Genomic DNA, 25158 nt, shown 5'->3' with positions numbered 1-25158 from the left:
TGCCAAACCAAATAAAATAAACATCCACTATCTGTTTCTTTTGTGTGGTAGAAACTGGAAAGAAAGCAAGAAAAAGAAAGAAAAGCAACAGCGCCAAATGGAATGATAATCCAAAAATGGTCTCCTCTTGTCTCCTATTTTGGGGTTCCCCTTTAACACCTTCTCAGCCCTTCAAAATCCTCCCTCCATACACACACAATTTCACATACCCAAAAAGATTTTATCGAAACCACAACTTGGGTTTCTTTTAAATTATCATACTTTTGCTTGGTTTTTATAAATCTCGAGTGATCCGATAATGGAAGATTTTCATTTCGTGCTTGGAGCTGCGTGGTTGTGAGGGAAATTGATTAAGAAAGTAGACAAGAACAAGCGTAAACGACAACGTTGCACATCAAAACAAGGTGCTTGTAATTAATTATGGTTTTTGTAATAGTAATCTCTCTCTATCATACCATTGCTTGGTCAATAAGCATTTTGGAAAATCTGTATTAGCTTCAGACACAAGCTCCACCAAATGCTCAACACTTATCTTTACTTTATGTTTCTATACATATACATGTGTTTATATATATATGGATATATGTATATTTTTATTCATGAGATGTGACGAATGTTTTTTTTTTTGCTTTAATCATTACTCTACACATGTTTTTTTGCTTTTGCTCCTCATAGTTGATATGTATGCTCAACAACCCCAGATAATTCTTTCATTTAAGGTTTTCATTTTCTTTAAAAGTTTCTACAGGAGTCAGATTCTTGATTGGAATTAAGTGTTTTCCATCTGGGTTTTCTAGTTCTTGATTTTTCTTGGAAAATTGAGTTAAAATGTTGATTTTGTGGCGTTTCTAGATGGAAATCTGAGTGCTTTTCATGTGAGGTTTTCTACTTCTTGAAATTTGTTGGAAATTTGAGTTAAAATCTTGATTTTATGAAGATTCTCCATGGAAATTATGTGTAGTTTTCTAATTCTTGAATTTTCTTGGAAAATTGAGTTGGAATCTTGATTTTATGGAGATTCTAGATGGAAATCATAGTAACCCTTGAATTTTCTTGAAAAAGTGAGATGGGATTTTGATTTTACGGGTGATTCTTGAATCTTGATTGACATGTGTGATGAGTTTACTAGTAAAGAAAAGGGCTTTCCGTTTAGACTTCCGATTTCATGCTTAGATGCTTGAATTATCAAAAAAGTTTTCTTTTTTTATACATTAAATTTTGGGATTTTGATTCTAGAATCATGATGACGATATCTTCGCCTTCCAAAGATGACAATTTGGGAATGGATAATGGAAAATATGTTCGATACACACCCGAACAAGTTGAAGCTTTAGAAAGATTATATCACGATTGCCCAAAACCAAGCTCCCTTCGTAGACAACAACTCATTCGTGAGTGCCCAATTTTATCCAACATCGAGCCAAAGCAAATCAAAGTTTGGTTTCAAAATCGAAGGTATCATTCTAATTTATAAAACTTCGTTTTTTTTAATGTACAATTCTTGATTTTTGTGGACCTTGTGATGTGTTAGAATCAACAATCATACACTACATGCCAATTTGTTGACGATGATGCATATTTAGTCTGAAAATCCAACATAAATTGGGAAAAAGGTGAAACTTTGTTGCATAAACGTGCATTTAACCCTATAATACATACAAAGAAGAAGGTGGGTCCCATTTTTTTTTGATGCAAAATGGATAAAATAGGAAATATATTGTGATTTACCTACCCATGATTCTTTCTTTGACTATTTAGAGTCAAACAACAAGTTTGATACCAACTACAAGTCTACAACAAAAACAATCATCTAATGGTTATGGTAGGATAAAATTACTCATATACCCTTATGGTGCATACAGATGTAGGGAGAAGCAGAGGAAGGAGGCATCAAGACTACAAGCTGTTAACAGGAAACTAACAGCAATGAATAAGTTATTAATGGAGGAGAATGATCGATTACAAAAACAAGTTTCTCATTTGGTGTATGAAAACAGCTACTTTCGTCAACAAACTCAAAATGTAATAAAGATTCCACTTTCAACATTTTCTTTTTCATAAAAAATTACCTCATTTCACTGACTTTCTCTATTAAGTCGTTTTTTCTGTATCAAGTCAAAAGGTAACAGATCATTTTGGTGTTAAAACTTAAAATCATATTTTTTTTATAGGTGACACTTGCCACCACAGACACGAGTTGTGAGTCAGTGGTGACAAGCGGGCAACACCACTTGACACCTCAGCATCCACCAAAGGATGCAAGTCCTGCAGGGTTAGTTGTACTTTATGCTTTACTTTTTGTACCATTTTTGTTTTTATTTTTTATTTTTTTGGTATATTTTGTAGGCTTTTGTCGATTGCTGAGGAGATTTTAAAAGAGTTTCTATCAAAGGCAACTGGGACAGCAGTGGAATGGGTCCAAATGCCTGGGATGAAGGTTTTGTTTTGTCACTTTTTTTAAAAAAAATTAATTTAATCATCATTCCATTAAGGATTAATTAATATTATCTTCTAATCCATTAATTTAAAATAATGTTAAAAGAAAGGTGGTAACCTTCTAAAGCACATTAGAATCTCATCATTTCACTCACTATCCCCACATTCCCACCTTGAGTCCCCTGAAGTTTGCAACATTTGTTTTTTTTTTTTTATTATTATTATATGAGTTTTAAATAATTAATGTATTAAATACTAATCCAAAAACTATATTACTACAAGAATAATCTACTTCTATTGTTCTACATTAACAAAATGTTCTATGAGGTTGTAAGCATTTTACATTTAAATACAAGTTTTGACACGTTAGAACCCATTTGACTTGTTTCACTTTTAGCTAAAATTTTTTAGCAAATATAGCCTAAATCAACCTAGTTTTAGATAAATGAGTCAAATGTTCTTGTTTGGTCTTTTAATAATTACAAAAAAGGAACTTTCTTTACCCAAAACGAGTTCATAAATTCTTTCTAATCAAGAAAAATGCATATTTAGTGAGATTCCAAAATGGAAAATGTTTCATGAGAAAAAGTGTTCGATAATTTTTCTTCCATTTGCAATCATGTTGTCATGCAAGCTTTAATTGATTTCCGAGATAAAGAAAGATTATAAATGTAACTTTAGAAATGAAATATTTTTGTAACTAGCTTATATTTAATTATTTAATTATTAATATTTAATATCTTCTTTTATCTATAAATATAATCTTGTTAATTTGTGTAGCCTGGTCCGGATTCCATTGGAATCATTGCTATTTCTCATGGTTGCTCGGGTGTTGCATCAAGAGCTTGTGGTCTTATTGGTCTTGAACCCACACGAGTAAGTTTCTTTCTTTGACTTTTGTGTTTGACTTTGAGTCTTTGACCATACTAATCATATCCAAAAATCGATACTCTCGCAACAAGTTGAAACCTTTTTTTTTTTTTCTTTCTATTCATACTGTTCTTCAAAAAGATTAATATGGTATCTGAAACTTTCTTGAAAAAATTAAAAGACCCATGTCGATTTTGAAGTCAAAAAACAATTTGGTTGACTCAAATAGTCAAAAGTCTTGATCTTTTTGTTTCAGGTTGCTGAAATCCTTAAAGATTGGTCATCCTGGTTTCGTGACTGTAGGGCAGTTGATACTCTTAATGTGCTTTCAACAGCAAATAATGGGACAATCGAGCTGCTTTATATGCAGGTTTGAAGAATTTCTTCAATACAAGTCAAATTATGCATAAATGGGTCAACCCATGTAAGAAAATGGGTCAATTTGGGTTATAGTTTAGGGTGGAATGCAGAAAAGTGCAATGTACATTCACCATTTCATCAATTTTTCCAAAAAAAAAAACAAAGTTTGGTGCCTAAACCGATAAAATTGCGATCTATTTAATTACTAATATGTAATTTATCAAAAAAAAAAAAAAAAAGTTAGCTCAAGAAGAATGGGGAAAAGGGTATAAAAGGCACCCGAACTATGCTCAAGTGTTTACAACCTCCAAAAAGTAATAAGAAAGGATTTCTGTTGATCATATTTAATACATTAATTACATATGAAATGTAAGAAAATGGACAAAAAAGATAACTCAACCCATAATGAAATTTGACTTTCTTATATTTATTTTTTCTTTTTCTTTTATAGCTTTATGCACCTACTACTTTAGCACCAGCTCGTGACTTCTGGTTACTACGGTATACGTCTCCTATGGAGGATGGTAGCCTAGTGGTATGTTTCATTATAATCTTTTTAAAAAAAAAAAAAAAAAAAAAAAAGAGAGAGAAATCTAATATTTTGTAATTTGATTTCAAGAAAACTAATGTTATATTGATTTCAGATTTGTGAAAGATCATTGAACAACACACAAAATGGTCCTAGTATGCCACCTGTCCCTCATTTTGTAAGAGCAGAAATGCTTCCAAGTGGTTATTTAATAAGACCATGTGAAGGTGGTGGCTCCATAATTCACATAGTTGATCATGTTGATTTAGAGGTATCATCAAAAGAGGAAACTTCCTTCTACCTTATGTATCAAATTTTGCAAAAGAAACAAACAAAAAATGCCAACATTTCATTTCAATACAAATCAGTCACTTACTTCAATGAAACTTTGAAATTAACTTGTTTTGTTATGTAACATGTAGCCATGGAGTGTTCCTGAAGTTTTGCGCCCTTTATACGAGTCATCCACTTTACTTGCTCAAAGGACGACATTTGCGGTAGGATCATATCTTTGAGGGGTTAAAATGTTAAATTCAATAAATGGCAGTGTATAATTCTATAGTAGAAATAAATGAAAGTACATGATAATAAACCCTAGTTCCTAAAATGTAAGTATTGAATTTATTTTTTGGGTTAAATGCAGGCGTTTAGTCATTTAAGGCAAATTTCACAAGAGATTTCTCAGCCAACAGTCACAAGTTGGGGAAGAAGACCAGCTGCTCTTCGTGCACTTGGCCAGAGAATGAGCAGGTCTGGTTTTTTTTTGGAATTCGAGGGTAGAAAGTGTAAACTTTTTTGTTTTGAAGGGTAGAAACCATAAAAAAAAATATATATATTTTCTTTACTTTTAACAGAGGTTTTAATGAAGCCGTGAATGGTTTCGCGGACGAGGGATGGTCGGTGACGGAAAGTGACGGCGTTGATGACGTCACCGTTTTTGTAAACTTGGCTCCGGCAAAGGCGACGGGTGCGAATCAGATGTATGCCGCCCATGGGATTCCGGTGGTCAGCAACGCAGTGTTATGTGCTAAAGCCTCGATGTTATTGCAAGTAATAATGAAACCCTAAAAACTAAAACGAAACTAAAATTTCGATTTAAAAAAAAAAAAAAAACATAAAATATAAAATTAATTTGTTGATATTTTTGGTACGTAGGATGTGGCTCCTGCGATACTTATGAGATTTTTAAGAGAATATCGATCTGAATGGGCGGATAGCAGTATGGATGCTTACTCTGCTGCTTCAATGAAAGCGGGTCCCACAAGCTTGCCTATGGCTAGAAATGGAAGCTTCGGTAGTCAAGTTATTCTTCCATTGGCTCATACCCTTGAGCACGAAGAGGCAAGTTGACTCAATGCTTTAGTGATTCGTTTTCTTATGCTAGTATAAATGCCAATTTCCAAGGCTTAATTTTTTTAAGATGCAGTTCATGGAAGTTGTTAAGCTTGAAAACATGGGCCATTATCAAGAAGACAACATGATGATGCCTGGTGACATCTTCTTTCTGCAGGTAACCCGCGTTTCAGGATTTCTTTTTAAGTAAACATTTTGGTTGACCAAATTTGACTAAGGTCAAATGATTTGTTGTTGACCTAATCAAAATCAAATGCTTGTGTTTTGTGTTTATTAGCTTTGCAATGGAGTTGATGAGAATGCAATCGGGACCTCTGCAGAACTTGTTTTTGCCCCAATTGATGCCTCATTTACCGATGACGCCCCTCTCCTTCCATCTGGTTTTCGTATTATTCCTATTAATAACCGACTGGTAAAAGTTTCACCCTTCTCAGTTCTCAATTCTCATCTGCGTGTTTGACAAAAAATACAGAAACGCCCTTGTACTTTCTCTATTTTATCAATTTAGTCACTTTTTTTTTTTTTTTTTTTTTTTTTTGTAATTCCATTAAAACTTTATGATTTATACAACAGACTCAAAATCCAACACGTGACCTGGCATCAACACTGGAGGTGGGGGTGGGCCCACCCCGGAATCAAAGAGCTTCCAATCAAGCGGGGCCCACAAAGTCAGTTATGACAATCGCGTTTCAGTTTGGTTTTGAGATTCATCTTCAAGAAAACATTGCATCCATGGCTAGACAATATGTACGCAGCATCATATCATCTGTTCAAAGAGTCGCTTTGGCTCTTTCACCTTCTCCTTTTGGGTCTCCGAGTTTACAGGGAAACCCGGAAGCTCACACACTCACTCATTGGATCCAACAAAGTTATAGGTATCAAATATTAACTTTTTTTTTTCTTTTCGGGTAAAGAAAATAGTAGTAAAATGATGCTGATTATTTCATTTTGCCCATTTTTTGAAGTTTCTTATTGTTTTTTTTGTCGACAGTTGCTTTTTAGGTGAGGAGCTTTTTAAAAGTGTTGATGGACGAAGCGAATCTGTTCTTAAAACACTTTGGAATCACTCGGATGCCATAACATGTTGCTCTCTCAAGGTATATTACATTGATACTTTATTTTCTTGTTTATTGTTTTTTAATTTGTAAAATGTTTTACAAAATAGTTAAATGCAAGAAAAATATTGTGTGATTTTCATAGTTTAATATCCTAATAAGAAAAAAAAAATATTATGATTCTGTAGACTTTGCCAGTTTTCACTTTTGCTAATCAAGCGGGGCTTGATATGCTGGAGACAACGTTAGTTTCACTTCAAGACGTTTCATTGGACAAGATTTTTGATGAAAATGGAAGGAAGAATGTTTTTTCAGAGCTCCCACAGATTCTTCAACAGGTTACAAATTTTACTACTATTTAATAATTTTTGATGAAAATTTGTTTTATAGAAAACGCTAATAATAATTTTTTTTGTTTAGGGTTATGGTTGTCTTCCTGGGGGTGTATGCTTGTCAAGCATGGGGAGACCCGTATCGTATGAACGTGTAGTGGCATGGAAGGTGTTAAATGACAACGATACCCCTCATTGTATAGCCTTCATGTTTGTCAACTGGTCATTTGTTTGATTCTCCTTCTCTTGGGTACACCATGAGATAGAAAAAAACAAGAAATAGTGGCATAGAAATGTTAAAAAAAAATGAAGATACCCTTTGAAAATTTGAATATCCAAATGGCAAACTTGGTTTCCAGTTCCTTGTGTAGTTTGTTTGTAAATTGTATAGCTTTTTATGCTTGTTGATTAATTTAAAGATGAAGGTTAGTTTCAGGGTTCTACATATGTGCCATGGTTGAATGATTTTTTACATTTGTTGTGTCGAACACAAAAAATGTATTTGCATTATATTCTTTTTGAATTTTAATCTAATTACTATATAAAGTATTCGGCATAAAAATCTGTTAGGATTTGATAAAACAACCGAGACAAAAGAGGCCAAAAGCCCAACAGTTTGAGAAAGTTGAACTCCAAGAAACACATGATAAAAATATCTAAACAATACGTTTCGCATATATCACGCAAAACATCCGATACAACAATACACTGCAAAATACTACGAAAACGATTTACGGGTCTATGATGAAAAAAATCTAAAAATCAACTTGACCAAAAATAGATGATCGAACATGATAAATTCTAGTGCTGTTATTTAACTCCAATCTCGTTAATGTTACGAAAGAAGAAGCTGATAGACAACACATTACTCTATGAGTTTTTTCAGACTCCAAACCCATAATATATTTCATGGCAAGAGTATAGTTTAAACTCAATAAATTGTAGCAAACTTTCAATGGATAAAATTCGAAATCAGTTAAAAAGAAAATTAGATTCGAAATCAGTTAAAAAGAAAGATTAGTTGATAAAATACATAGAACCTCAGTTAAATCCGGTATTATCGTTTGAAATACAGCTTCACCAAGTGGTTCTCCTTGTAAAACAAGGTCTTGGATCCACAGCATCTCATACATTTGGATTAAATCATCATCGGCATACAGATCTTTAGATTTTTTCTCTAAAATAAAGTCTTTTAAACTATAAACTCAGAGTAAATAACAGCTCTATCAATCATGAATTCTCAGAAGCAGAACTGGCTTAAAGCTGTGTATTTAATCATCACTGTAAGATTTCAAGATAAAAACTCAACAGAAACTAAATCAAACAACAAAATCTAAACATAAATCATTTTAACTCGATGTGGGAAGGCATAAAATGCGAGATTATGAACTAATATCTATATTTGATTTATTGATTATCTATATTCGTCGATATGACGCAGAAACAGCGATTGACAAAAGATAGACAAATGTTGAACTGCAACACTAGACGACTGTATATCTGATTTAGATCGAGCCTTTTCTTCAGCCAATTCGCTTTTTGAAAGAAGTCTGGTGTTGATACATGTAAGACTAAAACCCTAAAACTATACTGCTGAAGTAGATCTGAGCAGATGATTTGATTTTATAGGCAAAACTGCTGTAGTTTGAAAATACAAAACCCTAGGCCGCCGATGGGCAAGGTCGCGAGAAAGAAGGAAATACGCCAAAAATGAAAATGTAGTTGAAAAAGTAAAAACCTAAAAAAATAAATCTTTTGTGAGATGGGCTAATTTAAATAAATAAATAATAAATATATGCATAACTATCAAAATATTTAAGAATTTTGAATTTATCAATCATTTTCTACCAACTCATACACCACATCACCTGTTAACATCTCCTTATCGGTCCAATCAAGAATAGGTTCGTTTTGGTGGTCAATGTAAACATTCATTCTTAGCTCGTTCTTAACCATGTAACCATCTTCAATAAACTCAAAATAATTAGCATAATTGTCGATTCTTCTAATATCCTCTGCCAAACTTTCATGAATACTACAATAGTATAAATTATCATAGCTTCGTCTTGTCAGCTTTGAAACCCACAACACAACTTCTCTATAGTTCATGCCACCAAAATCAACATCATGAACTGACATTCTCATAGGGTCTTATTAGATAATGCCAATCTGCACCTGTTAATGTTATATTTATCTTGTAATTTATAGCTTATCCTTTGTTTTTGTAATTATTCATTATATGTCCAAAGCTCACACGAGATTATGTGTGTGGTTCTTTTAATCTATTATCACATGGTATCAGCCTAACAAACTCTCTTATTATCTTCTTCTTCATCCTTCTTGTTCTTCCTCAAACCCTACCTCTATTTTTTCTTTCCCTTTTCTTTTCCTAGTAGCTTCGTTATGTCTACTTCGCACGACAGTAGTTTTACCATGAATACCCTCTTACACATGATTCCTATCAAACTTTCTTCTACCAATTATTTGCTCTGGAAGAATCAAATGATTCCCCTCTTTTCTTATCAAAATCTTACTTCCCATATTGATGGCACATCCATTACCCCATCATAATAGATTCAGGTTTAAGGTAAATCCACCTCCAACCCTGACTACTCTACATGGCCAGAACTAGATCAACGTGCACTAATCCTTCTAAATTCATCTCTCACCGAAGAAGCAGCAACCAAGATCCTTGGTTTATCTATAACACATGCCATTTGGTCTTCCTTAGAAAAAACATACAACAACTCCTCCTGTTGAACGTATTCACTCTCTCTGTGACTCTCTACGCACCATGACCAAAGGTACTTCTTTAGTTTATGATTATAGTCAAAAGTTTAAACATTATTGTGACAAACCTTCTACAATTGGATACCCGAATGATGACATGGATAAAATCCATTGGTTTCTCTGTGGATTGGGTGCTTCTTTTGAGACCTTTTCCACCGTCATACATAATACCAAAACTGCACCAAGTTTTTGTGATCTTGTAGCTCAAGCCGAGGGGCATGAATTATTTCTTCAAACTCTACACGCAACCACTACTCCACCGGTTACCATTGTTTCTCAACAATCCAAATTCTCTAGCAATCGTGGTTGTGACAGTTCTCGTGGTGGACACTCTCGAGGGTTCTCAAACAGCGGACGAGGAAGAGGAGGTCGTCCTCCTCCTCACTGTCAGCTTTGCTGAAATAATGGGCATTATGCCTCCTTATGCCCAAACTTGCACACTTATGCCAATAATGCCCCTGTGAATGATTCTAACTTAGCACATGTGTTCACCTCTCAATGTCATGTCAATACTGGAAGTCCCGATTGGTACGTAGACCTGGGCGACAGCTCACATGACACCCTCTACTCAGCATATATCTCACTCGGCTCCTCACACGGGTAATATGAAAGTTATCTTTAGCAATGGTCATCATTTACCTGTCTCTCATATTGGTCACTCATCTATTTCGAACAATCTTCTATTACGTGATGTTCTTGTTATTCCCAAATTGACCAAAAGTTTATTATCAATTAGCAAGCTTAACTTGGATCACCCGGTTGATGTCTTGTTTTCTCAACCCTTCTTTCACATTTAGGATAGGAAAATAAAACAAGTGATCGCACAGGGCCTATGTGAAGATGGATTGTATGTTCTTCGAGACACTCCAATGGCTTTCATGGCAACTTCTGGTGTTTCGAAGAAAGCTCATTTTGAATTATGGCACAATCGTTGAGGAGATGTCTCTTTTGAGTTTATTAGCTTACTAAATAAACTAGGTGTTTTACATGTTACTTATGTCTTGCCTAAACCAATTTCATGTTAACCTTGTCGACTTTCTAAAAGTCAAAATTTATCATTTGATTTAAATTCTAAACGTTCATTACACCCTTTGGATTTGATTCACTGTGACTTGTTGGGGCATGCACTAGTTATCTCTGATGGTTATTTATATTGTGTAGTCTTTGTGGATGATTATTCTCGCTTCTCGTGGTTTTAACCTCTTAAAACCAAAAAATGGATTATATGCCGTGTGGAAAGCTTTTATCACTCTTGTCCAAACTCAATTCTCTCGAAAATACAAATTTTTTCCGAGCGATGGAGGAACGGAATTTGTAAATAATACAATACGCACAATTTTTGAAGAAAATGGAACTTTTCATCGTCTTTCATGTCCGTATACACCTCAACAAAACGAACGGGCTGAACGTAAGCACTGGCACATTATTGAAACCGGTTAATCCATGCTCTTTCATGGCTACATACCAGCCTCTTATTTGGTTGATGCTTTTAGCTCCGCAACCTATATAATAAACCGTCTGCCCACAAAAGTTCTAGATGATCACTCTCCATTTGAGCTCCTTTATTCTTGGCTTCCCACCTACACCAACCTTCGAACCTTTGGATGTCTTGTGTATCCATACCTTCGTAATTATTCTTCACACAAATTGGCTCCTAGAAGTATCCCTTGCATTTTTATTGGGTACAATAATCAAATATAAAGGATATAAATGACTTGACCCGGAAAGCTCTCGTATATATATCACTCTTCATGCGAGGTTTAATGAATCCACATTCCTATTTTTGACTACTGCATCTCATGTGCCTGTTTCTACACTCGAACTCAGCTCATTTCTGGATGATGGGCTACCTCATGTTGCCTCCGCACCAAATGCCTCTTCTCCAACGACCCAGCCGACGCCATATCAACCCACGATTTTACAAAGGCCCGCTATGTCATGTGGGCTTTGTCCATCTACTACCCTTATGTTTCCCTCGCCGGTCTCTGGACACATCAACAACCCAACTGCCTCTTCTCCATCATCCGATAACGATGCGTCACTTCCCTCTTCTACTGTGCAATCTGCTCCTACCGACTCTGTCTCAACTCACCCAATGCAAACTCGTTCAAAATCAGGCCTTATTGTGACCAAACATACTCTTGATTTTCTATCTCTTGTATTGCATGCCTTACATGTTGCACTTCTCTAAGATATTCCACATAAAGGGTACAAATCGGCAGCTAAACACCCTCATTGGATGGCATCCATGTGTGACGAGATGGAGGCTCTCATCCAAAACTTCAAGTGGCGAACTTTTTTACCAAAAGTCTTCCACGATCTTAGTTTGAGTTCTTTCGATCTATGCTACATCTTGGTCCACCACTCATTAGCTACCACCCATTCACTTGAGGGGACATATTAGATAATGTCGATCTACACCTGTTAAATGTTGTATTTATCTTGTATTTTATAGCTTATCCTTTGTTTTGTAATTATCCATTATATATACAAAGCTCACACGAGATTATGTGTGTGGTTCTTTTAATCTATTATCACAAGTTTAAGTTGTAACATCCGGAATCCCAGGTATATTATTTAATATTTATATTTTTGAATTATGAGAAGGAACTCGGCGAGTTGATGCGTAGACTCGTCGAGTAGGGTCGTGATTGGTCATCCGGATTTACTTTGGACTCGGCGAGTCGACGCTGTTTAATGAAACCCTAAATCCTCCGGGGTTGGAGCCTATTTAAGGGTACTCTTAGCCTCCCATTGCGGCTACCAGTACCTTGAGAGCTCCCTTAGTAATCTATATCGTTTGGAAGGAAGAAGAAGCTTGTATTGATCTTTCTTTCCTTGGTTTGGCAAAAAGGAGGTGATTAAGAGCAAGAGAAGGCTGAAGGAGGTGGTTCAAGTGGTTTCAGAGTCCAAAGATTCCAACTTGAGGTATTCATTCGACTTTTCTTTAGTTTTGGTATTGAACCTAGAGATTAGGGTTTTCTAACCCTTTTTGAGGATGTTTTTGCGAAGCCATTGGTCTCCTATCGAGTCTATGCTTGGATCTGGACTCAAAGAGGTTCAGAGACTTCCATCTAGTATGCTTTATGGGAGGCTAAGAGTACCTTAAATAGGCTCCACAAAAACTCGGCGAGTCCAAAGTAAATCCGGATGACCAATCACGACCCTACTCGGCGAGTCTACGCATCAACTCGCCGAGTTCCTTCTCATAATTCAAAAATATAATTATTAAATAATATACCTGGGATTCCGGATGTTACATAAGTACACTAACAAGTTTGGTGCAAACATTCCGTTGTAGTAAAAATCAATAGTGAAAATTTAGGGCTGTAAACGAACCAAACGAACACGAATAAGGTCTTGTTCATGTTCGTTCGTTTAAGTTAGCCGAACAACAAACGAACACGAACGGATAAACGAACGAGATTTTCTTGTTCATGTTCGTTCGTTTAACAAATTACTTTGTTCATGTTCGTTCATTTATGTTCGTGAACATGCTAAACGAACATAAACGAACAAACATAAACGAACAAAGATAAAAAAACACAATTAAACATATATGAACATAAACGAACATATAATATAGCAATATAATAAAAATAATTAAATATAGATGAATATAAATAAACTTAAACGAACGAACATAAACAAACGTAAATGAACATCGTAAACGAACGTTCACGAACATAAATGAACGAACGAGGCCATTGTTCATGTCCGTTCATTTAACTAAACGAACGATAATTTTTGTTCATGTTCGTTCATTTATTAAATAAACGAACATAAACGAACTTCCCGCCGAACAGTTCACGAACGGTTCGCCGAACGTTCAGTTCGTTTACAGCCCTAAGTGAAATACATAACATTAGATGATTCCATTGTAGCGTGTACAGTCGACGATTTTCAATTCCAACTTTATTTCCAAACAATGAACTCCTACGATCAAGTGATTTCTCAAAAAAAAATAATAATAATTAATTGTTAAGAGCCCTAATTAAATGATGTCGACTCACCCTAATTAAATGAAATGGAATTCGGACAAAATATGTAACATAAACATCATATACCACATATTTTCTTTTAAATTAGTTAATTTGACTTACCGGTTAAAATTGATATTAACTGATAGTATTGATGTAATTTAAACAAGTAAAACAAGATAGTTGTTTTTTTATGTACAAAAAAAAAGAAATTACTGATATATGAACATGGATAAAAAGTAATTACCCTCCTAAATCATTTTTCCTTTTATATTGGTTTGGAGTTTTTGTATTTTGTATATTTAGTTATTTTAAACTTGGCAAGGAAATGATTTTCATATGTCGAGCCAGGTATGTTAGAATCAGTTCAAATCCAAACAAGGAGAAAAAAACATATAGCATTCATTCATGATCCAAAAGAAAAGATAAAAGATAAGACGTACGTGCACACTCAGTCCATGTGCGATTGTAGTCCAAAACCAAAACCAAAACCCTTATCAATATGTACAAAATTTGGTAAAAAAAAAAAAAAAGAAAGAAAGAAAAAACTTGCTTTTACGTTAGTTAGTAAGTAGTAGCAGCTTCTAGTAGAGAAACATCTGAATTCACAACTCTAGGCCCCAGATAGATAGATCTGTATGTAGATGAACGTAAAACTAAACCGACTGTGACATCTCATGACACCGTCCGACCATAACAAACTGAAGCAATATACAGATTCTTCCCCCATTTTTCCTGTTGCATCATTATATTATTTATTAGTTATTAAATCAACTCAAATAAATAAATAAGCTAAGGTCAATGAGGCAATATTTGAAAATTTTGTGTAAATGAAAAAGATGGAAAAGACAAAAACACCCTTCTCCATATCATGAATCATCATATATCATGACAAGGGATGAAAGATGAAAAGAGCATTTTCAGCCTTTGCACATACAAGTAGGGTTGTAAACGAACTGAACGTTCGGCGAACCGTTCGTGAACTGTTCGGCGGGAAGTTCGTTTATGTTCGTTTATTTAATAAATGAACGAACATGAACAAAAATTATCGTTCGTTTAGTTAAATGAACGAACATGAACAATGGTCTCGTTTGTTCACTTATGTTCGTGAACGTTCGTTTATGTTCGTTCGTTTAAGTTTATTTATATTCATCTATATTCAATTATTTTTTAATATATTGCTATAATATATGTTCATGTTCAATTGTGTTTTATTATCTTTGTTTGTTTATGTTTGTTCATTTAGCATGTTCACGAACATAAATGAACGAACATGAACAAAGTAATTTGTTAAACGAACGAACATGAACAAGAAAATCTCATTCGTTTATCCGTTCGTGTTCGTTTGTTGTTCGGCTAACTTAAACGAACGAACACGAACAAGACCTTGTTCGTGTTCGTTTGGTTCGTTTACAGCCTTATATACAAGAGATGAAAAGCAAAAACTCTTCCCACCTTTTCAGATTAGAAATTGCAAATGTATGTATGTCATGCATAAGAAATGATATTTATTATTATCGTAAAAATAAAACAGGAAAGGTGAGTGCTGACCTTAACATGTGTACTAGGAAACGCGGAAGTGCGCAATGTTTCCTGTGTCTCATCTGCAGGCTTTCTTCTTGGGACACTAAGAACAAAAGCAGCCTGGTCCCAGGTTGCAGCGGTTGATGTTATCCTATATCCACCATCCCATCTTCTATGAATACCTTCACTCGGATACAAAAAGTCCAGCTCCACCACCTGCAATCAAATCAATTCACTTATTAAATATGTATAAAAATACCAATCAACCCACCAACACTTTTGTTAAATCAACACAGTAACACTATTATTAAAAAACTAGGACTCAAATTTTGTAAAGGAGCTGTGTTTTAAATCTGGAAGAAAAAAAAAAACCTGATCAGAAAATCCAGCACCACGGGACATAACAATTGCCCATTTACTTCCTGCAGTTGCCATAGCAGTCACATGAAACCCCTCTCTCCATTTTTTATTTATCCACTTAAATGGAAACGCTTCACTCACTTTATACGACTGCTGAATGTATTGAGTACCTACTTACACACACACAAACATAAATACAAGAACAATTATGACTTAAAAAAAGATAAATATAACAATTTTGCCCTTACCCCTCGACATTACAACCAAGGAGCTCCCATTGTTGGCACCTGCTATTGCACTTATGTAGTAGTTCTTCTCCCATTGTTCCATAATCCAATCCTTCATTAACATAATAATGAATCGTTTATGGAAAAAAAACAAACAAACAAACAAACAAACAGGACCTAAAAACAAGGAATGCATGATGAACCTTGTTGAGAAACATGGGGGAGAGTTCATAAACTTGATGAGTGAATCCAGTTCCAGCATCCATGATAAGAGCCCATAAGTTTTGACAAGAAGCCACACTGCTGATGAATAATCCATCTTCATTTCCTTTCTGAATATGTCCATGAAGTCTCACATCTGCCACGTTATAATGATACCTACAACACACAACAAATTTCTCAAAAACTTTTTTACGTGCTTTCCACCACACACACACACACACACACAAAAAGAGTCCTACCTCTGTTTCATTGGGCGACGTGCATTGTAAACACTTATCCATTGAGTTGCAGGTGTTCCCATTCGAACCTTCTTCTTTGGTTGTTCTTCATCTCCTTCCTCCATTGTAAATCTTCCTCTCTTGTGCCCAACTTGATACATAAGCTGTAACAGCATACATACAAACATGTTGCTGAGAAGGGTATTCTCAACTTTTCACACCAACAGAAGTTAAATGCCGCCTTCATTCAAACATACGTAAATTTTGAACACATACCTTTTGAGCACCTTCGGTGTTGATGGGCCTAATATCAGGATTTGGGCCAACAATTCCATCAAAAAGTGAAATATATTTTGCATAATTCGGTTCCTCATCAAACTTCAAATTCACAACATATTCAACAAAGTGGCGAAATGGAGCAGGACAGAAGGCACAGAGTGTTTCTGGAGGAGTTGCCATCTTCTTCTTGCAAACTTGGAACCCTTTGTTTTCTCCCTAAATAAAATAAACCACCATGTAAGAAGAATAGCAAGATACTTTCCAGAATACAAAAGTCAAAAAGTCAAAAAGTCAAAAGTCAACCTGGAATCCTTGCCATGGTAGTCGACCACGAAGAAGAAACACAAGCGTATAAGCAAGTGACTCCAAATCATCCCTTCGACTTCCTGTTCTTCCAAGATGAGCATGTACACTTGCATACCGAACAGTTCCCCTGAATAAATAAACTCAAATTAAAATTAAATGGAAAAAAAGAAAGATAACAGGAAACAAGAAAAGATCATCACAAACGTACCTAAAAACATCTGGTCTTTGATCATATTCAACATGAGATCCAGATGAAGTATCTCGCCACTTGGTGGCTGAAATATAAAATTATGTTTTAGTTTTTTGTTGCATTGATTAATATATATATAAATGTTTGTGAAAAAATACCCAAAAAGATTAATGATTTACCTAAACCAAGATCAACAAGAAATAGTTTCTTCTCATCTGATGTTCCTGGAGAACCAAGCAAAAAATTCTCAGGTTTAACATCACCATGTACATACCTGCAAATTGCAAGACATCGTTAACTTTAGATTATATCATTATAGATACCATACTGTGTTGAAAAGTTAAAAATTAAATAAATAAATAAATAAAGACTACCCTCTAGAGTGGATCTTTTCTAATATTGAGATGGCTTCAATGGCAATGCATGCAACCATTTCAGTCGACATCCTAAAAAAAATGAAATAGTTAATAAAGTATCAATAGATTGTAACTGGTTAATGGTTAAAAACAAAGCAGAAAATTTGGACTAAAAAATGAAACAAGATTCATTCTTGAATCAAAACTAAAAAACAATACTAAGCACAGGGACCAAAAATGTAGTTTATTCAATCTCTTTAAAAGGCATAGTGAAATGGGAAATTACGTGTGTGAGTTGTTATTCCAGACATCCCATAAGCTAGGTCCAAGCATGTCCATGACCTTAAAAAAAAGTATAAATGTTAGCTAGCATCCAATAAAGAGTGAATATTGTACAAAAAGAATGAAGTTAAATACATACCATTATGTAGTATTCACCTTGCCTACCCTTAAAATGTACACGTGGTACACCATGACTTCCACCAAGAGCACTGAACATTACACACCAATAAATCATCAATTTAGCCATTTGAGAACCAAAAATGTCAAAGCATACAAAAGTTGAAATGGAAAAACGAATTGACTTACTTGTAAACCTGCCATTCATATGGTGGCCCATAGTTACATCCTTTGCTGCTTCTGTGTTCAAATTTCAATGCAACCTTTTGAATCACATGTAATAGATTAGATGACATTATTCATTCTTGCAACTATTATATGAGAATATGCAACCAAAAAATACTATGTGATACCTCTATTGCTCCAGGACCAGTTCTTTCATTAGGAACTGGTGCATTCATGCGTCTCCCAACATATACCTGCCCAAATCCTCCCTTTCCAAGTTTTCTCTCAATCTTATATGATGGGGAACTACCAACTTGGACCTGTTGTTGATGAAAGACATACACATTATTAAGCAAAGTGGACAGAATGAAAGATAATTTTAAAACCCATATAGACAAAAATGCCTTGTTTAACTGAATGTACTCAAAACATGCTTCAGGGATAAGACTTCAATCCACATCTATTGTTCATATACAAAAAACTTCATTTTTTGATACTCAATAACAGCCAAAATTAATCAACTGTTAGATTAAAAAAGCTGTAGAATATTTGAAGGGGATATGAAACCAAAATCCAAAAACACAATGAATAAACCAAATAAACACAAGCTTGACTTTAAGCAATTAAATCCCTGAAAAGCAATGTAAGAGAATCTATAAAGCTAGAACAGACCATAAATTCCATCAGATGGGATAAAATACTATTAAATTACTCAGGCATCAAGCCATTGAATATTAGCAAAAATCCAATCCATGATGACAGAAGCAAATGTCTAATCATATAAAGTGTTAGGATATATAACCTTCCAGTTATTATTTTAATAGATAAAATTAAGACTTAAATTGAAAGAGAATAGACTTTTACCCTTTCAGGAAGTGGCGCAGTGCTGCCTTCTTCTTCAGCACCCAAATTCTTATCGGCGCTCAGGCCTGCACTATCGTAGTCATCCATCTCCTTTTCCCCAACTTCCTCCTCTTCTTCTTTTTCCTTCTTTATCTCCGCCGCTGCTAATCCTTCGTTTTTATCTTTCTCTTCTTCCTGTGGCGTCGTTCTTACTGCATTCTTCTCATCGGCGTCTTCATCGCTCACCACCGCCGCTTTCTTCCTTCCCCGTCCGTTCTTCTGTACGACTGGATTAATTTGTCCTGTTTTCCTATTAGCTTTTCTCCCTTTCTTGATCGTTTTCTTCTCTTCCTCTTTGACTGGCTTCGGTTTGGTATTATCAGCAGCAATCGGTCGTTTCGATGGTCTCCCTATGCGTACTCCGCTACGCAATTGAGGCATTATCGATCATCCGTAAATCAAAATTGAGTAAACATAAAAACCTAATTCCATCATGACGCCGTATCGATCACTATATGAAATTCAACCAAATACGCTATGAAAAAATCGAATCAGTGTATGTACAGTGAAATTTTACTCGAGTTACGGTTCCGATTGATGAATTTTTCAGAGATCTGTGGAGGGAAACGAAAAAATGCTTCAAAATTAGCTAAAATCGGAATTCATAAAAAAGAAAATTTCACAATATGCATAAATAATTGTTTACGCATCCTAGGGTTTATGCGTGTGAATTATATTGGAGAATTCTAGTGAGATTTCAGCGAGTGTAGAACAAGGTGTTTCAATCGCTTTGTTGGCGAGTGTGGCGGTGATTTATTCGTGTTACCATAAGCAAAAAGAAATTTCCAGAACAAATAGGGTGGAAACTAGAAAGGCATCGTCACATAAGTTTGCAATATTTGCAATTTAGCCACTAAGCTTTATTTTCTTTAACAATTTGAGAAAATGTGTGAAACCCCACCCCAATTCGAGTTTAAGTATGGTTCCACATGAGAAACCGAATATAACCTACATGTCCAATTGAACTACGAGCTAGAAGTCTTTTTACTTTCGTATGGACCATGTTATCAGGTGTTGTTTGGTTCACAATGATGGTGGAAGAAGTGGAATTGAAAACGGAATCTGTCAAGAATTTGAATTTAATTCTATGTTTTGTTTGATTTAGGGTTTAGGGTTTATGAAACGGTTGGCTGGAAAATAGAATTGGAATTTATGTTAAATGACAAAATTATCATTTTGTCTCGTCATTTTACTTTGTTTTATAAGTTATATGTAAACATATATTATATAAATTATTAAAATAGTAAAAATTTAATTTATTGATTGAACATTCATGCCAATATATTACGGAAATCATATTAATAAACATCATAACTTAAAGTCATTCAACTTCGCATCATAATAATGTTACCAAAAAGCATAACAATATTTCGATACATTCCTATCGAAGATACATAAAACTTAAAAATACAAAATATCAAGCAACATCATAATAAACATTCTAAAAGAACTTAAAAATCCAAAATCCGAATTAACATCCTAATAAGCATCCTAATTAATAATATTATCCTTCCAAAATGTATTTGACCCAAACCTCTCTATCGCCTTCTTCAATTTGCCAAAAATTTTGTACGTTTATAGGATCACTTCTTATCTTGGTCAAAGCCTTGAACTTCTCAGCTTAACTTAATGAATTCATCTTTAAAATCTCCGGATGGATCTTCTCACTCAGTTCATTGATCTTCATGTCAAATTTAATACCTTGATTCAAGTCCTTTGATATTTCTTTAAGAGTTTCAGTAATTAAACCAACGCATTATGGAACACATCGTAAGTACGAAGTTTCCTCTTATTAAAGCGAACACTTGGTGAAATTTCCTCAATTTGCATTGTTGTATTATGGATAATTTTATGTTCATACAAATTCATATCATATTAAGGTTGTAATGTAATTTTCTACAAGTAAATATAACATTGAAAGTGTAAACAGGAAGCATTTTGCTATTGTTGTTAAATAGCACCATTCGTTTTCACAAATGTTGTTGTTAAAAAAAAGATGAACAAAATCAGGAAGCATTTGTTGTTGTTACAAACTATTTTCATTGATTAATGGAGAACAATCTGGTTTTCAAGAAGATAAACAATATTGTTTTCACATAAACAATAGATTTTGAATAAGCATCGATCTTCACTGGATTCGATTTGTTGTTTTTACATACTCGATTTTAACATAAAATTGACAAATTCAATTTTCACTTAATCGATTTTTAGGAAGATAAAAAGCCCAATTTCGACTTTCACATATTCGATTTTCACATATATGGATTTTCACAGCAAGAAACGGGGTTCAATCAATAGAAAACCATCGATTTTTTACAGCAATTTAAGAGGGGGAGAGAGAGAGAGCGCCAGATATTCAGAGTGAGAGACATCGAGATCGATAGTTGTAGCGATACACATACCTGGCAAAGAGATGGATAAGATGAGTTGAGTGTGATGTTAGTTGCAATTCAATTTTGACGGAGATATGGAGTTTCGGCTGCAATTGATTTTGACGAATAAGTAAGATAGGGTTTGGTTTTTAGAATTGTTTTGTTAAAATGTTTCACTTTCCTTGATAACATAAAATTATGTGGTATACTAGTTGATTATGTGGTACGTGATATGCTAGTTGTCTTGTGATACTTGCATTGAAGATCTCGGGGGAAGCCCGTGGCACTTGGATGTCAGACCATGTGGGGGTGCCTATGGCTTTCCAGGTAAAGATCATGGGAGTGCCCATGACACTTGGTTATAAGACCATGTGGGGGTGCCCATGGCTTTCCAGGTAAAGACCATGAGGGTGCCCATGACACTTGGTTATAAGACCATGTAGGGGTGCCCATGACATAGGGGTGTTGAATGGGTAATTTTTTCGAGTTTCGGGTAATTCGGGTTTTTCATGTTAGAAAAATTACCCGTTACCTTACCCAAACTAGATTCGGGTAATTCGGGTATCGGGTCGGGTTTGGGTAATTCGGGTATTACCCGAAATATATAACTTTTTTTTTTTGAATTTCACCTGAAAATAAATTTAATAAAATAAATACGTCGTGCTTTATTAGTCTTGTTTATATAAACTGTAGCACCTGGTTCCTGGTATGTAAATTTTATTTGAGTGTTTTCCATTTTTAGCCTTGGACTCGGCGAGTCATAGGTCCGACTCGCCGAGTAGAGCCGGGACCCGGGACACGTTTTAAGTTGGCGACTCGGTGAGTCCATATCCTGGACTCGGCGAGTCACCGCTGTTGGATGAAACCCTAAGTTTCAAGGGTGTTTGCACCCTATTTAAACTCTCATTCCGCCCCAATCTCGCCCCCATTCACCCTCAGAGCCCTATACCTTATTCAAGAGTTGTTTCTTTGTGAGTTTGAAGCATTTGGTGTGCTCTCTTGAAGTTTTGGAGTGAGAAAAAGAGTAGATCAAGAAGAAGAAGAGGATGTCAAGCATCTTTGAGCTTTCTCAGTGTGTTCCCTAAGGTATGACTCGATTTTCCCCTTGCTTTCATGCTTATAGTACCTTATAGCTCCATTAAAGTCTTTCTTGAACCATTTCCAAGCTTGTGTATATTTGGGGGTTCGTAATAAGCTGAGTAACCTCTAGATCTAAGCATAGTTGAGCTCCAGGAGCTCAGATCTACTGTCTTTATGGACCCATGTTGCATGAAAACCTTAGATCTACTCTTTTGGTGCATTTTGAACCCTAAAACCCTCATAGATGGATATTTACACGTAAAGTTAGAAACTTTACGTGTTATTCATGCTCTAGGAGCCCAGATCTACGAATGACATGGACTGGATTCGAGCAAAATCGCGTTTATGGCTCTTGCATGAAGCAGACTCGGCGAGTCGCTCATATGACTCGGCGAGTATAGTCGCGAGTCTCCGAGATTGTCCCCTTTTAGCTGTGTCGAGTTGTGTAGTGAGTCCAGGGTAGACTCGGTGAGTTGGAAGCCAAAACTCACCCATAATGGAACTCGGAAAGTCGATGCCCAGACTCGGCGAGTTCAAGGCAATCTCCTTAGATCAAGAATAGACTCGGCGAGTTGTTCATACAACTCGGCGAGTCACAGTATAAATTGTTCATCGGATGAAGATGAACTCGGCGAGTTGTTCATACAACTCGGCGAGTAGGATGAATGACTTGAACATTAGTTTAGAAGGAGAACTCGTCGAGTCAACGCCTAACTCGACGAGTAGAAGCAGAATCCAGATCAGTCGTTTGGACATGGACTCGGCGAGTTGGCAAGCCAACTCGGCGAGTCGGGTCAACTGAAAGTTGACTCTGACTTTGACTTAGGACATTATCAGGGGTAAAATGGTCATTTTACCCAAAGGACAGTTAGCAGTATTTGACTAAGTGTTTGGTGGGAATTTCAGCCGGAGGATTTTCGGAGCAACAGCAGCAGACAGACTATTCCCACACAGATCAGCAGCTACTACGAGGTGAGTTACCTTCCAGTAGCGGTGGGTCTAAGGCCACAATGTTGGCCCACCGGTAGGAGATGTGTGATTAGATGATTGTCTTTGTGATATTCATCTAGGGTTGCTACTACCTGTGTTATGTTTATATGTTAGTGACAGTAGGGGGAGATAGTCCCCCAGAACACCGGTCGATAGGGTCGAAGGGGCGATCATGCCCAACCATGCTAGATAGACTATGTGATATATGTGTTATGTGGTAGTAGTAGGGGGTGAAATAGTCCCCGGTATCCAGTCGAGAGGACCGAAGGAGAGCCAGCACCCAGATATGCTAGGCAGTATCCGATCGAGAGGACCGAAGGGGAGGTCAGCACCCAGATATGCTAGGCAGTATCCGGTCGAGAGGACCGAAGGGGTAGGTCGGGCACCCAAATATGCCTAACAATTTATGTATGTTATGTGATTGTATGGTATGTGGTACAATGGGGGAACTCACTAAGCTTTGTGCTTACAGTTTACAGTTTTGGTTTTAGGTACCTCTTCATCGAAGGGGAAGGAGCTGGCACGGTAGCGGCACATCATGCACACACGCTGGTTTCCGCATCTATTAGATTTCTCTGGGATTTATACTCTGATATTTTGATTGGTTGTATGTTTGGCTTTTAGACATGGTTTACGATGTGATGTGGTTGATCAAACAATGTTTTTAATTATTAATGTTTTCTAAAGTAATGTTTTAAAAACGAAATTTTTGGACGTGAAAATTGGGTCGTTACAAGTTGGTATCAGAGCCCTGGTTTAAGGGATTCGGACACACCTTCGGGGATGTTTGAACTCAAATCGAGGGATTAAAAGATTTTGGAAAGAGAAAATGTTTTCTAAAAGGTTAAGCAAAGGGTTTTAAGAAAGAACAATGTGTGTGATGTGCGCGACCGGCCAAGCTCAAGTAAGTATTCCCCAATGTACCCATACAAGTTTATTTATGTTTATCAGTTTCTGTAGAACAACATGCTAGAATAGGACTAAGGATCTAGGAGTGATGCCTTATGTGCCTACTTTATGTGCTTCAGTAAATGAAAGAGTTGCATGCTAGAGTTGAGCAGACAGCAGTAGGGTAGCCTGTTTAGGTTATTCCTGATAGTACGAGTTTCGCATTGTATGCTAGTTCAGTTCTCTCCACGAGGATAGAGTTGCTTGAGATTTTCTTTCTTACGTCCAAATGTTGTTTGCTTTGTGCTATGTGGGCTTGGAAGTGATGGGAGTTAACTGTTAGGTGAATAAGTTAAAGTCACATGTGATCAGGGTTGAATAATCTCAGAGTGTTGGATTTGACTCTATTGCGTAGCTCTTGTTTGAGTCCTAACCATTGTAGAGATGAGTCCCTTACTTGAAGGATTATCCGAGCCTCAGCACATGTGATTGTATTCAGGTAATAGTTAATTAGCATCGCTAACAGGCCTTCAGCAGCTGATGACTGGGTAGGGTGGAGTCAGAGGTTTCCTAGGGTAAGCCTAGGATAAAGAGTAGCAATGATCAGCGGTAGGGGAAGGGACCTGGTTGAGTCGAGGCGGTCCTTGGGGAAGGTACGAATAGATGTGGAAGGTAGTATGGGCCCGTACTACTGAAAGCAGAGGATCCGTACCCGAACTGAGGAAGGCTAAGATAATACTAGGGAACTTGTAGTGGGTGGTATCCCTCCAGGGGTACCAGTATCGCTAACAATTGTTATTTCTTTGTATTTCAGAATGGTGGTACTACGCCCGAGGCCAGCAGTTGGCAGTTCAGGAGAGGGATCGGGTTCGGGATCAGGTTCCGAGCCAGTAGATGAGAGGTTGCGTGAGTTCATCGCATCGGAGATCACCAAAGGTATCCTTGAGTCGACCCCCATTATCTTCGGTCAATCA

General features: G+C 36.0%; 2 protein-coding genes and 3 non-coding genes across 7 annotated transcripts; 1 reads left to right on the top strand and 4 right to left on the bottom strand.

The window, feature by feature from the left end:
- LOC144997817 (homeobox-leucine zipper protein ATHB-8-like) lies at positions 1–7469 on the top strand. 2 transcript variants are annotated; one of them, XM_078957682.1, is made up of 19 exons: positions 1–404; positions 1237–1455; positions 1863–2022; positions 2172–2272; positions 2347–2437; positions 3217–3312; positions 3563–3676; positions 4118–4201; positions 4311–4466; positions 4618–4692; positions 4839–4945; positions 5050–5245; positions 5351–5536; positions 5622–5705; positions 5826–5960; positions 6122–6423; positions 6540–6645; positions 6792–6941; positions 7024–7469. In XM_078957682.1, the coding sequence occupies exons 2-19, from the start codon at positions 1241–1243 to the stop codon at positions 7168–7170; spliced, it is 2505 nt and encodes an 834-aa protein (XP_078813808.1). In that variant the 5' UTR covers positions 1–404; positions 1237–1240; the 3' UTR covers positions 7171–7469. The 2 variants fall into 2 exon arrangements, with proteins under 2 accessions (XP_078813808.1, XP_078813809.1); XM_078957683.1 differs by lacking the exons at positions 1–404; positions 1237–1455 and adding an exon at positions 1595–1613.
- A 263-nt stretch (positions 7470–7732) lies between these two features.
- Positions 7733–7842, bottom strand: LOC144999310 (small nucleolar RNA snoR97). The gene has a single exon (XR_013660823.1). It is a non-coding gene; the product is annotated as a small nucleolar RNA snoR97 (small nucleolar RNA).
- Positions 7843–7973: 131 nt separating this feature from the next.
- On the bottom strand, positions 7974–8089 carry LOC144999287 (small nucleolar RNA Z278). Its single transcript, XR_013660800.1, has one exon. It is a non-coding gene; the product is annotated as a small nucleolar RNA Z278 (small nucleolar RNA).
- Positions 8090–8134: 45 nt separating this feature from the next.
- LOC144999278 (small nucleolar RNA Z223) lies at positions 8135–8225 on the bottom strand. Its single transcript, XR_013660792.1, has one exon. It is a non-coding gene; the product is annotated as a small nucleolar RNA Z223 (small nucleolar RNA).
- A 5862-nt stretch (positions 8226–14087) lies between these two features.
- Positions 14088–19629, bottom strand: LOC145047228 (casein kinase 1-like protein HD16). Of its 2 annotated transcripts, XM_078995471.1 has the most exons (17): positions 19501–19629; positions 18816–19408; positions 18140–18271; positions 17976–18049; positions 17809–17878; positions 17674–17729; positions 17406–17477; positions 17211–17305; positions 17050–17116; positions 16839–16968; positions 16533–16751; positions 16278–16420; positions 16020–16194; positions 15838–15928; positions 15602–15759; positions 15257–15445; positions 14088–14440 (listed from the first exon to the last, which is right to left on the bottom strand). In XM_078995471.1, the coding sequence occupies exons 2-17, from the start codon at positions 19233–19235 to the stop codon at positions 14381–14383; spliced, it is 2151 nt and encodes a 716-aa protein (XP_078851597.1). In that variant the 5' UTR covers positions 19236–19408; positions 19501–19629; the 3' UTR covers positions 14088–14380. The 2 variants fall into 2 exon arrangements, with proteins under 2 accessions (XP_078851597.1, XP_078851596.1); XM_078995470.1 differs by having other exon boundaries at positions 18816–19628.
- Between the last annotated feature and the right edge of the window lie 5529 nt (positions 19630–25158).

This window comes from Lactuca saligna, chromosome 5, assembly GCF_052625555.1.
Source record: "Lactuca saligna cultivar CGN05327 chromosome 5, ASM5262555v1, whole genome shotgun sequence".
Taxonomy (NCBI): Eukaryota; Viridiplantae; Streptophyta; class Magnoliopsida; order Asterales; family Asteraceae; genus Lactuca; species Lactuca saligna.
The sequence above is the reverse complement of the archived record's forward strand: the minus strand, read 5'-3'. Positions and strand labels throughout refer to the sequence as shown.